Genomic DNA, 14,476 nt, shown 5'->3' on the forward strand with positions numbered 1-14,476 from the left:
AGATATTCCAGATCCTGTCTCTCATCTGCCCAAAATGGCTTCCACCAAAAAAGGCTTCGGGAGAATCTGCGCCGGGAAGGACTCCGCTCTGGGAGCTCGCACGAAGTCAGATGCAGACGTCCCGGTCAGCAAGACGTCCCACTTCCGCTAATTTCTAACCGTCCTCATGGTCTCAGAGTAAGGAAACTAGGATTTCAAAAATACAAAGACCATTAGGAAAACATTTATTTCCTTCTTGAATGAATGATACTTTTCATTTTTAGAAGATTTCTTTACTGACCGAGAGAAAGAGCACGGGGGGGGGAGGGGAGAGAAGCCCCAGCAGATCCCCGCTGACCGGGGGCCGGATCCCCGGATCCCGAGATCACAAGCTGAGCCGAAGCCGAGCGTCAGACGCTGAACCAGCTGAGCCCTCCAGGGCCCCTGCCCTTGTCTGTTCAGTCTGTGACTGTAAAGAATTTAACGGGGCCACAATCTCACCAAGTAAGCAACGAGTAACTCACAAGCCCTCCTCACCCGGACTTTAGGTAGCACTAAGTGCTGTAGTGATACAAAGCAATTATTTAAAAAATAAATATGCTCATGCTCCTGTTTAGAACACCTGCTTTATAATCAAATTCATATTGAAAGGAACTTAGGGACTACACCCAGGTTTTGCGGGGTAGCCATCTGCTGCACACTCTGATAGAGCATCACGTCCCAGATGTGATCGTTAGGGCTGCTTTCTAACCACTTAGCGTTTTGCCTCTTCACTGCTTTCCTGAAGCCGTAAGTCTCCTTACATTCACACTGCTGATGAAGACACAACTTTTAACAGTGAACGGTTGGGAAACGGAAGTGCACGGTCACAGCAGTCAGCAAAGGTGGGCGCGTACGTGCCACAACCCCGAGAGCCGCCCTGGGTCGCGCCAGCACGCCGCCCAACCGCGCTCTTGGGCACCTGTTCCTCTCGTTGAGCTTTCCCCGATGAGGCTTCCAAACACTGCGACTGTCACTATTACTAACAGTGACCCCAACCGGCACTCCCGCAGCCTCGTTGCCTGTGGGGATGGACCACGCTGCGGTATCCCACAGCAAAGGCACTCGCATGGGCACACGGTCACGTTTCTAAACACGTATTTAAACCCAAAGATATCTTATTACTCAAGGAGCCAACTATTAGAAAAATTAAGGGGTGCTACGATTGCATACAACCACAAGAAAAAAGAGAACTAAGTTATTCCTCGGTAACATCTTAATAAAAGTCAATGCAACTCTTAAAATATTAATAATTTGTCCTTTTTAAAATAAGAAAGCTGTTCTCCAACACAGCCTTGATATTTCACCCTGCAAAATACAGCAGAGCTGATTCTATTTTGTTCTGTTATCTGAAAACGCCCTTACAACAATTCAGAGAACGAGAAGTAGCTCTAATTCACCTAATGGCACAGATCACCTGTCAGTGAGACGTCTGAAAGCATCTTTTTATTAGAAAGACAAATCAGTACGCCCAAGGGATTACAATGACTGCTTGAGGCCGTCTGTGTCACTGTTTCATCCCTGATGCTCTTGCTCGGAGCAACTTATTGTTATGAGCGGCATGAAAATGACAGCCTGTCACAATTGATTTTTCTTAACCTCCTGTAAGAATTTTTCCCTCTCAAATGTAATCAAGTATCATCTTATTAAATATATCTCAAGCGAGGTTTTATAAAACAGTCCATTACTCAAGCTGTATTCCTTATAATCTAAACTTTCACCAAATATTATTATAAAAGTAACTGCTTAGTAATAAGAACTTTCGGTTTGTCTGAAGTTCTAAGATAAAAATTTCAGACCGGGTAGACCCCGTGTCCCTGCTCGTGCCTGTCGGGACGCTGCAGGCGTCAGGAATCGCAGGAGCCTCGGGAACTGGCCTGCGTCTCAGGACTGTCCTTCACTGAACAACGTCATAGAATTCGGTATTAACCCCCAGGACAGGACAAAACGTGCTACATCTTAGAGAGTATTCTGATAAAGCCTTGTAAATAAGCTTAAAGCTGTACGTCCTGATTCTGTAAAATGATCACCTTAGATTCAAAGGCCCACTCTGGAAGCGTGAGTTTGCGTGGGGGGCATCGCTGGCCGGGCAGCGACCCTGGCTGCAGCGGAGTCCAGCTGCCTACGAAGGCTCTTCCGTCTCAGACTGTCATGGCCACGACGGAGGCGGCGGCTCTCGGTTATCAGTATGTGTCCCAGCCCTCTGTTTCCGACTCCGGAGGTCGATGAGAGACACCCGGGGGCAGCCCCTGCGCAGGCGGTGGTGACGCTGATGTCGCCAGCCCCGGTCTACTCAGCGGGGCCACGAGACGAGGCCGTGTGGACAGAGAGCGTTGCAGAGGGAGACAGGGGGCGAAGGCAGCAGCTACAGAGACTGCCTCCATCTGTTTAAAATGCGCGCTGGCGACCAGCGGGGGCATCTGTGGCCGCGGGAGAAGATGAGACACGCCATCATATTTTTCGCCTCACTCTTCTGTGTAATGTTTACTTTCTGACAAGCAGCAACAGAAGAACAAAACAGACAAAGTGAAGACAAAAGGAGAAATGCCCAAATGAAGGCTTCGGAAGTGAGACGGGCAGAGCGACAAGTTTCACAACAGGTTTCAGGCAGCAGCCAGCCGCACTGCTTACACGGCGCACATCCCCGGACTCCGCCCCGGGAGCGCACCTGAAGGGTACAGGTGCTGGTGAACACCTCTGGCCTCCAGGGGAAGTCACACCCCCATCCCCCAACCCGCAGGGACGGCTGGTGTGTTCCCAGGGGGAGGCAGGGGCCCCACGGGCGGGCCGTGACGTCCAGCAGTGCCTTCTGTGAGCACCTGCAGACGGCTGTCGCCGGGACCCACCTGCCCCACCCCCGGTCCCTCTGGCGCAACCACTTCTCTGTCCACGTCTCTGCTTCTGCTCCGCGGCTCCGGAACATCAGCCTGAGAGAGCCCCGCACCCCTGACGGGCTCTGCTTCGAACAGAAGACTCCAGCAGCAGTCGGGGCCTTCACACAGCTCGACACAGCTCGAGCACTCGGAGGTGAACTCGGGCAAACCCTCTCCGGCTCCCGCCGGCCGCTCTATGCGTCCCTGTCCCGGAGGGACGGTCACCGTTTGCTTCCCGCCCCGCTCAGCGCCGCGGCTCCCGGAGGGCTCCCGTCCCGGAAGCGCAGACGCGGCACCAATGAGCACGACCTCCTCCTCACGCTCCAGGGAAGGCCGGCCACGGACGCGCTACGGAGCGAGACACGCTGGCTGGCGGACTGAGGACGGGCCACACGCGCCCAGGGCCACGGGACTGCGCGCTACCGCCCACAGCAGCTCTTCCGCGCTGACGACGGAGTCTTCTCTCCAGGGACCTGACGTGGCCGCGGGACGCCCCACAGACTCCCCCTTCCGCAGACGACAGCTTCTCCTCTATAAACTAAGGCCTTTCTTGTTTTATGGAAAGCATGACATTTTATCATTTTCTCATCGGAGACCAAACCAGTCAGACCCTCTGCCTGCATCCCCGCGGCCGTCCTGGTGCGCTGGGCTCCCTCCGGAGCCTTGGCCGCCGGGGCCTCCCCTCCCCCCTGGTCCTCACAGAGTTCCCCCATCTGCTTCCGTCTGATCCCCCACAACAATGACAGACAGTGACTCCCCTGTCGCTAAATCCACTCGTCTCTCCGTTTCTGTCCCCAGCGACCTCTGCGGCGCCGGCGCGCTGCGGCCTCCCCGGGCTCCGACCGTCCTCCGCGTCGGCCCCGCTGCCGCGCTGGGGAGGGCTCCTCGACGCTCCTGCTTTGTTTCGGCGCCTACTGCACACGAAAGGCCTGAGAACTCTCACGGATGACCGCGAGGGGTGCCCGCGGCCCGAAGCCACTAGTACTCCGCTTTCCCTCCTTCCGCACTGGGGCTCAGCCTTCCCCTTCCGTGAGGCCATTCCTTGGTCTGGCCAAGGAAGGGTGGCCTGAGCCATTCGGCATGTAACCCGCCCGCCCGCGTCTTCGCCCCCAGCGGTGCCGGGAGCACGTGTCAAGCAGGGCTCCGAGGGGCCATGACGCGCAGCGCGCCCGTCCACACGTCAGACACGCGCTGAGGAGAAAAGCAGTCTCTGTTGTAGCAGAGCCACTGCAGTTCTTAGGGCAATTTGTACCACAGCGTGCCTTAGAGAGGACTCGATCACAAACACGGATTCCAGCTCCGGCTTCTTTGCTGCCATGAGCCCCACAGCGACATCTCCCCGCAGCGCCGGGTCCACCGCTGCCCTCCACACGCCACGGAACGGAGTCTGAGGAACGGTGAGCTTCCGTAAAGAAGGCAAACTCAGGGGAATCTGCTTTCCCTCTGAAATGCCTCCTTTTTGTGTGCAGGGGCCTTCTCTGAAGTCCAAAGGCTCACTGGTTTAGTCACCTATGGAAGGACAGCGAGATGTCGCCGTCACGTGGGGTCCGAAGCGAGGAACGTTTTCTGTCCTCCTTTCCCTCTTGGGTTCGAACATCACACGATCTTCTCATGCGACACACACCAGTACTTCCCCTAGGTCGACCGCCCCTGTGACTTTTGGCCACTGTAGCTTATAAAGTTTCCCGAATTTTTTTCTTATGAATCTGGCACTTGATGCTTGGGAAGATTTACTAAGGTTTGCAGATTTAGAGATTTTATTCTTCTCCTGGAAGCGTTCCTGAATTTACAGAAGTGGCTCTCCCTGACCCATAGCGCTTCCACAGAGAAGCCAGCCCCCCCGCGACAAGTACAGCGCCCCCCGCGCCACAACATCCCCGGCTCCAGAACCGGATGCCACCGTTCCCTCCGAGCGCAGTGGCACAGATTCACGAAGCCACAGACCAAGTACTTCACGCAGCAACTGCCACGCGTCACGCTCTCCCTGGGCCTCAGCTGTCACGGTCACAAGGAAACCCACCTGGCAGGGGAGGTGTGGCGGCAGCACCAGGAAGGCGCCAGCCAGCGGAAGAGCATGTCTGTGCCACCCGCGAGGCTGAGAAGCGGCAGAGAGGGGCTCAGCATCCAGCTCTGCAAGAAGTCAGAGATACTCTTCCTACTAAGGTATGCTGTGTTAACACCGAGGACACTTCCAAGTTTTTTTTTTTTAAAAGGAGGGAGGGAGGACTGCTGCCGGGGCACAAGCGCATGCAGGCCCCCTGGCGGGGCAGCGGGGGCGGGGTGCCCGCACAGCGAGGTGTGCGCTGAGTGTGTCGGGCACTCACTCGCGAGGCACGCTTCGCGGTACAGGAAGGCAGTAATGCTGGGTAACAGGTGCGGAGCGGGAAGACGCACAACCAGCCATTTGCCCAGTGTCACAGAGCTGGTTGGCCGCGCAGCACAGCCCCAGCCGGAGTTCTTCACCACCGGTACACACTGCGGAAAGGTCGCCCAACTGGGTCCACACCCCCAGGGGGAGAGCACGGCAGAAAGGAAGCTGTCCTGACGCGTACGGCAGGAGGAGACAGGAGCTGTGTTACGTGACAGGGTAACTGTTAACATTTTACAATTTAACATTTAAATTTACCCTCACAGTCATCCTAAAAGTGAAATGACTAGGAATGATTAAGAAACAAAACATACCCTATAACCTATATATGCATCAGTAGAACGTTCAGGTTTTGCTTAGTAAAGAAAAAAAATCACTACTTTATAGACCACATACCAACAAATATGCATGTAACTCTGTCAATAATTTGTTTAATAATTTAAATACATCTAACTCGACTGGAAAATAATAACCTGCGGTACATTCGGTCTCCTCGGAGGAGCCCAAGGCTGTAGTACACACCGACAGGCACCGTTTTCCGTTATCACAGGGAAAGGGTCTTTCACTTGAGTAAACGTGTCACACACAGACATCTGGAGTCCACGAACGCCTCTTCCTCAGCCCCGCTGGGAGGGGCCCACGCCCCGGTGGGGGTAAGGACACCCTCCAGACAGGACACGCCCCAGAGCGCCTCTGCTGTGCTACAAATGCGCAGGCACTCAGAGGGTAGGGGCCACTTTCCCGATGCCGGGAGGGCTAACTGGTTTTTGAAACAGTATTTCGCTGGAAAAAATGGAATGCATTTTGTCTTTAAAAATATCTTTTCAAAGATTTACTTCATTTCCTCTGCTCAGCAATAAAACTTCCTACAAAAGACAACTTCTTCTAAATGCGCGGGAGTGCTTTTTCGTTCTACTTAGATGCAGCTCAGATTACATTTCAAATAAAGAGTAAAATGCACAGTTAGAAAGACTTCTCATAAAGTGGACATGACCCACTCTGTGACTTGACCGTACAAAATGTCTGAACCAAGTAACAGCAACGGAGAATTCAAACGGGCTGTGGAACTTGCATACACGTGCTGCCTGTGTAAGCGACGATTTCAGGAGTGTAACAGAAACATGATCAATTCAGGAATTTAATCAAGCAGTTTTTAAAACTAAAATCGGTTTTCAACATGCTTGTGAAATGAAAATAACTTAAATGAAACAAGTTCAACAATGTCACACCATCAAATATTATTAAATATTAATACAGATTCTTTTTTTTTAAATGAGCCATCAACATATAAAAAGAGTACAAATTGTAAAATAAGTAAACTGAAAAGAAGAGACCACAACTAACTATAAATCATGGGCAAATGGTATATCCAACAAAGAAAACTTAAGAGATATAGAAACTTCGGTTGACCAAGAAAAGACACTTGTGGAAGTTCTTCAGCATGCTGTCACGTTCAGACCCGCGACCACCAGCACTTTTCAAAGTCTGGTTTAGGTTATGAAGAGGCTCTTCAGAACCGCACGTATTTTCTTACTGGAAGGGAAAATCGGTCATTAGAGCAGCTGCCCCTTCAGCTAGCCTACCTTATTTTTTGGATTGGATGTGTTCATTACACTCCGAGTCTCTTTTCCAGTATAAATGACAACACCTATTACAGTACCTGCGGAAACACGAGAGCGGTGCTTACAGAGATGCCTCCAAGGGTGAGCACAGAGAGAACACTTCCTCATCAAAGTCTTGATGGAGAATATTAGTCACTACTCACTTTTACATAAATTTATCTCACAGCACATTTAATTGAACTCCTTCAAGAAAGTCTAATCTCAACTTTCAAAATAAACTCTGAGGAACTCAAATGAACTCTTCAGCCGTACAAATTTCCCTACGTACAACGTCAGGAAATGGACTAACAATCTTCTCACTGTCAGGAGAAAGACTGACACCGCTCGTGGGTCCCCGTGGGCAGCCCCACAGGTAAGTGCAGGGACGCTGCGTCCTCAAGTCCTCGGACGCATGCCGGGGCCTTCAGAGCAGCCCTGCCCCTGCGGAGCCACCGTCCCCGAGCGACACAGTCGAGCACTGCCAGGTCTGCGAGCCCCTGCGGACATTTCAGCTCGTATACAATTAAAACAATGAGGGACAGTTACATCACTAATACCGGATGCTGAATTTAGGTGTCATTAGCCTTTTAAACTCATGTCTCCTAAAGTCTGGTTTTCTAATTGTGTACGCGCCTCAGACCTCAGGTAAAAGACGAAACACCCGGAACAACCTTGGGTTACAAAGGCTCCGAGGCACTCATCTCTGTGATGTCAAATTAGAAACCACAAAAGTCTGTTCTAAACGGTAGCTATGCATAATCTATACTCCTAGTTTCCATAAATTCTGATGTGAAATGATTAAAGATGACCAAGTCCATAAACTCCCGAAGACCAACAGCGCTGCAGGTTTCACTGTAACGGCTCTACAAAAACTCTTTGAGGTCACATTAGTGCAATGTGTGCAATTCAGTGCGTCATAAGTCAGGACCCACGGAATAAAGGTAATCCTAGCGATCTCTTGGATTTATGTGCACAGATAGCTGCAAATTATATGCATTAGATAATGAACAGTTTCACCCACAGAGTGTTCAGGAAGACAGGAAGGTGCTAGAGGACGGCTCAGCGGTCACCCCACAGAGGTGACACATGTTTCTTTCAAAATAAGCATCTCCTTTCATCTCTCCTTGTTAATTGTGTGCGGCTGGCAGAGCTGTGAGGTTGAATTTCCTGAGCCTCTTGGAAGCAGAGCAGCCCTTCCAGCGTGGAAGGTGGCCCAAACTGTGTGGACGCTACCCTTCTGGAGCCCTGTCCAAACAAACCCACAGACGACAGTCTGCCCCAGGTGTTCAGGAAAGTACGGACTGCGCAGGGACCTCACCCTCCCCAGGACTCCCACGACAAACACAGCAGCAGTTCTCGTGCCGCTGAAGCAATACGGTAGCTCTGACTGCGCCAGGGTTTTCTTCCTATTTTGCCAACTACACGAAACTTAAACAGAATACACGAGTGTCTCATGTTAAATAAGCTCACTAATGTTAAAAACGTACAAAGAAAGAACAAGATAAACTACAAAATTATTTTTAATATTAGCAGAACAAAGTGTCTCAGAAAAGACTTAAAACGTGATCAGGCTCGGCAACACTGTCCTGACATCCAGACGAACTATGAGCGGTGCGGATTCCAGGCTGGCACTGCGGCTGGGAGGACCCAAATGCAATCTGAGACTTGCCCAGACCAACAACACTCGTGCGCCCGGAGGAGGTTTTTAAATAAAGGTAGGTATGTGTTAAAATATTTAAAATTAGTGAAAACAGCTTGCATTTTTAAAATGTCCAAACACAAATTAAAATTAGAAGGGTCTTATTTAAGCTTTTTTGAACGGATGGTTTTGGAGCAGTAGAAATCCGTTCTGGGAACACAGGCCCAGTGGGCTAACTGAACTCTAAGCACGAGGGAGTCAGAAACAGTCGTCAGCATACGTGACACCTAGATTCATGTCTGCTCTGCCCACGTATGCAACGAGGAGCTGCCACGTGTCAAGGTCACCCAGAGAGTGGTGGACAGGAGAGGAGTGGTGTGTACAGGGAATTATCAAGGGCATCACGGAAGCCTTCTGCTCGGGGGCTTCTGTCTCTGCGGGGAGAGAGGCCACAGATCGATAGCACTGGGGATCAGTAGCAACATCCTAATACACAGGGAGCAAAGAGATCACAAATAAAACATTTTTGAAAACACATCTTCATTATGATGGAAACAAAATAGAATACAGCTGTAGACATGGAAAACGTGAAATCTGTGACCAAGTATCAGCTTATTTACGGTATGTTTAAAGTATTTTCCTACAAACTATGAAATACTAAAGGCTGAAGGGTGACAGCCATTGAGGACAGCCCCTGGATGAAATCCTGGCCCTGCGGCAGCCTGGCTGTGCGGCCGTGTGAACAACCAGGACAGCACAGGGAGGCTACCGGCGACAGCACCACACCGGCCTGCGACACAGAACAGCAGCAAGGAGGAAGCACAGACGAGACTGAGGCTTCTCCTGGCAGCAGTTCCCTGTCCACGGTGACCCCCCAGGCACGGTGAGTGTGTCTTCCCTGGGGTCTGCACAGCCCGAGACCTGGCCTGCTCCCTTGCACTCTCTCCTTGGTGTGCTCGCCTTACTTCTCTTTCTCGTTAGTTTGAGAAATTTAAAAAATCATCAGTACAAAAATCACGAAATGCCTCAATTTCTATTAGAATTGTCCTATTTGCCATCAAGCTTTTTCTTAAACATAGAAAACATTAGTATAAAACTAGGTTCCCTCACATCCTCTAGTCCCTAAGAGGTACACACGCGGACCCCCACAGGGGTCTCGTTTACACGCTGCTGTGCACACAGGCCCCATGGCCCCCGCGTGCCCAGCACTGCCCTGCCCTTCCCTTCCGGGGCCGGTGGCCCTGGCACCAGCCTCCCCCGCCTACAGTGGTAAGGCCCTCAACACAGCTGCCAGTGAGCTCCCAAATCCAATCTGTGCCTCTCCACCCCCTCCCTGGAGCCCCTGCTTGCTCCTCCCGTGAGCTCTGGCCGGGTAAGGATTTGGGCTTCTTTGCTTTGCGGGCACCTGTACTTCCCCGTGGCACTCGGCAGAGGGTAAAGCACCAGCCTCACTTCATTAAGCCATCCTTCCCCTGAGCACCCAGGCCTGGGCATTCGCCAGCACCTGGCCCGCGGAGGGATCAGAAGAGCAACCGAGCTCCGAGGCAGGAAGGCTGTGGGTGTTGGGCCACAGATTGAGAAGAGACGGCCCTACCCTGCGCGTCCCCCAGCCTTCCAACCCCCACCAGCATCCCCCAGGCTCCCCACCGCTCAGATTCTCCCCTGGCTACCAGTACTAAGTCAACCACTTTCTGAGAAGCTGACCATCATTTAGATTTCAATACCTCCCAGAGAATCTACTTCCCAAAATGTGTCTTTAGGTCACGACCCCCGCCCCGTTCAGAGTGTAGAAATACTGCAACATCCCCCAGTGTCACTCGGAAGAAAATTTAAGCAGCTCTACTCTGGTCTCCAAAGGCCCAACATGAAATACCTCCCACAGCCCCCATCTCGTTGGATACTTTTCTCCCCGACAGACAAACCCAGCTCAGTGACCTCTTCCGAACTCTCCTGGGTGACTGAGGAGTGGGAAGACCCCCCCAAGGACCACTACTTCCCTCCCCAGTTGCGCTGTGCCACGTCCGAGTGAGGGACACTGAGAAGTCTGCCGAGAATCAGAACCAGCAGAAGCCCCCAAGCTGCTCTGTGCCTTGCTCCCTGCCACGCACAGCCCACGGCCCACGGCCCACAGCCAGAGCTTGCTAGGACTCAGCCCTCAGGGTAAGGGCCCGTAGCGCAGGGCGGGATTTTCAGACACCATGCGCGCAGGCACTCCACTACACAGAGCACCTAGATGTGAGCGCTGGCGCTAGTGAGAGAGCAAGTCTCGTACCTGACGCGACAACGGTGCTCGCCCACAGTGTGTTTTCGATGCTGAGACTCTCATGGACGGGTGGGTCACAGTCTTCCTGTTCGCAGAGAGAGAAGGGAAAATAGCAAGTTAGCAACCTTTTTCACTTCAGGTACATGCAGTGATGGAAACAAGTGTACGGGCTGGATTCAGCGACTGAGCAGGGAAGCCGCACTGCAGAATAAAGGTGAAAAACAAGGGAATTTAGACAGAGGATGCTGGGAAGAGGGCAGAGCAGGGAGCACCAGGAATCTCTCCCCACCCAGGCAACGACCCCAGGGGCAGACTGTCTGATGGGACTCTTTGGGGACTGTGGGGTCTGCCGAAGGCCTGCAACTGTCCAGGGGAAGTCGTCAGTGTGGGTCTCTCCGAGCTCTCAGCACGGTCGCAGCCACCCAGCCACACCACAGGCAGCTGTGCACGGATTTCTGGAACAGCCTGCAGATGCCAGGTGGGCAGGGACCTGTCCTCCCAGTAGCAGGGTCTACTCTACGCTCTGATACGGACGGTGGCTTCCCATCACACAGGTGCCGACACCGAGCCTGGCGGCCATCGCTGTCACCCCTCCAGCTCCAGCTCTAGCAACGCCAAGGGCATTGAATGGGCAAGGGCCCCCTTGGCCCCTTTTGGGAGCCACACATTAGGACATTCAGAAACAGCTGCACAGGTGGGAATTAGGAAGGGACTGTGCATGCCCACGGAAAGGCTCAGTCAAGACCTGAGAAGACATTAAATGTACACCTCAGACTGATAACCCGGCACAAAGACAGCCTATAATAATAAAAAAATCAACGAATCAATATAATGACTAAAATCCCAGCCAACCCTGAGGAAGAGAGAGAACTGAATTCTAGAGTTACCACGTTATTATACTAAAAGAGAAAAAAAGAAAGTGTTCAACAATAATGAGGCATTAAAAAAAAAACACCCAAAAAGTATGAAAGGAAAATTATAAACCAACAGAAACCACCGCTGAAAAAGACCTGATGTCAGATACACTAGACAAAGACATTAAAAGGAAAGTATTAAGGATGTTTAAAGAAATGAAGATGTGCAGAATGTCAGGAAAACAACATGTGAACAAAACATAAATATGAATAAGGAGATAGAAAACCTAAACAGAAACCAGAAGAAAGTCAAGAGCTGAAAACGACGATGACTGAAGTGAAAATTTCCCTAAAGAGATTCAAGGCAGATCCAACCATGCAGAAGAGTCAGCAAACCTGAACACAGAACAAGGAGGCGACCAAGTCTGGGAAGCAGAACGGAAACAGGTGGAGGAAGATTAAAAGGGTCTGAGGGAGTGCAAGACAGCGGGGTGCTAACCAATGTACGTATTGTGGGAGTCCCGGAAACGGAAGCCAGAGTGAAAGGGCAGAGAGAAGATGTGAAGAAGTAATGGATGAAAACACTCCACATCTGATGAAAGACGCGCACGCCAACAGTGAGGAAGCTCGACCGAATCCGGGGATGAGCTCAGAGACCCATAGAGAGACACATGACACAAGTTTTAAAAGACAAAGACAAGGGCGCCTGGGTGGCTCAGAGGGTTAAGCCTCTGCCTTCGGCTCGGGTCATGATCTCAGGGTCCTGGGATCGAGCCCCGCATCGGGCTCTCTGCTCAGCGGGGAGCCTGCTTCCTCCTCTCTCTCTGCCTGCCTCTCTGCCTGCTTGTGATCTCTGTCTGTCAAATATATATATATATATATATAATATTTTATTATTTTATTTATTATTATATTTATTATTTATAATTTATTTATATTATGGATTATATTATATATATTATTATATTATGGATTTTATCACATCCATTATATATGGATATCATATGTGGATTTTTATATTATAAATTATTTATAATTATATTTATAATTATATTTATTATTTTATTATGAAATTTATATATATAAATATCTATAAAAGACAAAAACAAGGGTGCTGGGTGGCTCAGTCAGTTAGGCGTCTGGACTCGTTTCCACTCAAGTCATGACCTCAGGGTTGTAAGACTGACCCCTGTGTGGGACTCCACACTCAGTGCGGAGTCTGCCTGGTATTCTTTTATTCTCTCTCCACCCCTCCCCATCATGTGCTCTCTAAAATAAAAAATCATCTTTTTAAAAAAATAAAAGACAAAACACAAGAAGAGACTCTTGAAAGCCATAGGAAAGCAGCAAACCGTCCCATACAAGGGTTTCCCAATAAGGTTATACACAAATGTTTCATTAGTAATACTGGCGGCTAGGAGGCCGTGTGCTGACATATCCAAGACACTCAAACACAAACAAACAAACAAACACCCATGTCAGCCAAGTAATTCTATAGCCAGCAGAACTGTCCTTCCAAACTCAGGGTAAAATCAGGGCATTCCCAGACAAACAAAAGCTAGGAGGGTATGTGGCCACTAGACCTTTCCTCCGAGAACTGCTCGAGGGAGTCCTGCGGGTGAAAGAGGAGGACACAGTGACTCAAACCACGTGGGGAGCAAAGACCTCAAGAACCACAGTACACAGACAGCTATAAAGCCAGTCTCACTGGAACAGCAGTTCGTGGCTACACTTCTTGTTCTCTCCGGGACGTAAAAGACGAATAAGAAAACCCTAGTATTGTTGTAATTTTGGTTTGCAGCTCCAAATCTTGTTTTCTGCATTATTTAAGAGGCTAGTAGTGTATTTAAAAGAATTATTTGTTTACATTTTCAGGCACAGAATGTAGGAAGATGTAAGTGTGTGACATCGGCAGACAAAAGGGGTGAGGACAGAGCCATAAAGGAGCAGAGCCTTTGTATGTTATCGAACTTAAGTTGGTATAAATTCAAATTAGAGTGTCGTATCTTTAGAATGTTACATGTAAGTCCCATGGTGACCACAAAGAAGACAGCTACAGAATATAACAAAATGAAAGGAGAAATTCAGACATTTCCTTACAAAACCAACACAATACAATAGAAGATGCTAATGTAGGAATGAGGGACCAAACAAACAAACCCTAAAAGGCACACGGAAACCTGAACGAGACAGAAGTTACGTCCCTTCTTTTCAGTGATTACTTAAATACCAGTGAATTAAACTCAACAATCAAAAGACAAAGACTGACCCAATGGACAAAAATACATGATCCCACTGCACACTGTCTACACGCTGAGACCCCTGCAGACCCAAACGCACAGAGAGCTTGCAAGGGAAGTGTGGGAGGAAGCAGCCCAGGAGAATTGTAAGCACAAGTGAGCAGGTGTGGCCACACTAATATCAGACGAATGAAATGTTAAACCAAAAAAGGTTACAAGAGACATTATATATTAATTAAATGTTCAGTAAGCCAGGAAGACATGATTATAAACAACTTTGCATCTTAATGAAAATCCATAAAAATATATGAAGCAAAAACTGACAGAATTTAAGGGAGAAAGAGCTCAATAGTAATAATTAGAGACCTTGTTTTTCTACTCACAACTACAGCTAGAACAAGCAGACAGAAGTGAGTAAATAGAAAATCCACTCACAACTACGGCTAGAACAACCAGAGGGAAGTAAGTAAATAGAAAACTAAGCAAAATGAGCCAACTAGATTTAACAGATACACAGAACATTCCACCCAAAAACAGATACACATTCTTCTCAAGTGCACATGGAACATTTCCCATGACAGACCTTACGTTACAAACTGAGCCCCAACAGATCATCATAC

At 49.8% G+C, this 14,476-nt stretch overlaps 1 protein-coding gene across 5 annotated transcripts in view; it reads right to left on the minus strand.

The window, feature by feature from the left end:
• The window catches only part of ATP9B (ATPase phospholipid transporting 9B (putative)), a 219,959-nt gene that overhangs the window by 104,235 nt on the left and 101,248 nt on the right, over positions 1–14,476 (minus strand). For all 5 annotated transcript variants that reach the window (XM_082699939.1, XM_082699936.1, XM_082699935.1 and 2 more), the window contains 2 exons: positions 10,772–10,847; positions 6,843–6,919 (listed from right to left, as the gene is read on the minus strand). In XM_082699939.1, the coding sequence (XP_082556065.1) occupies positions 6,843–6,919; positions 10,772–10,847 (153 nt within the window). The remainder of the gene's footprint in view (positions 1–6,842; positions 6,920–10,771; positions 10,848–14,476) is intronic.

This window comes from Mustela nivalis (genome assembly GCF_964662115.1).
Source record: "Mustela nivalis genome assembly, chromosome: 14".
NCBI classification, from domain to species: domain Eukaryota; kingdom Metazoa; phylum Chordata; class Mammalia; order Carnivora; family Mustelidae; genus Mustela; species Mustela nivalis.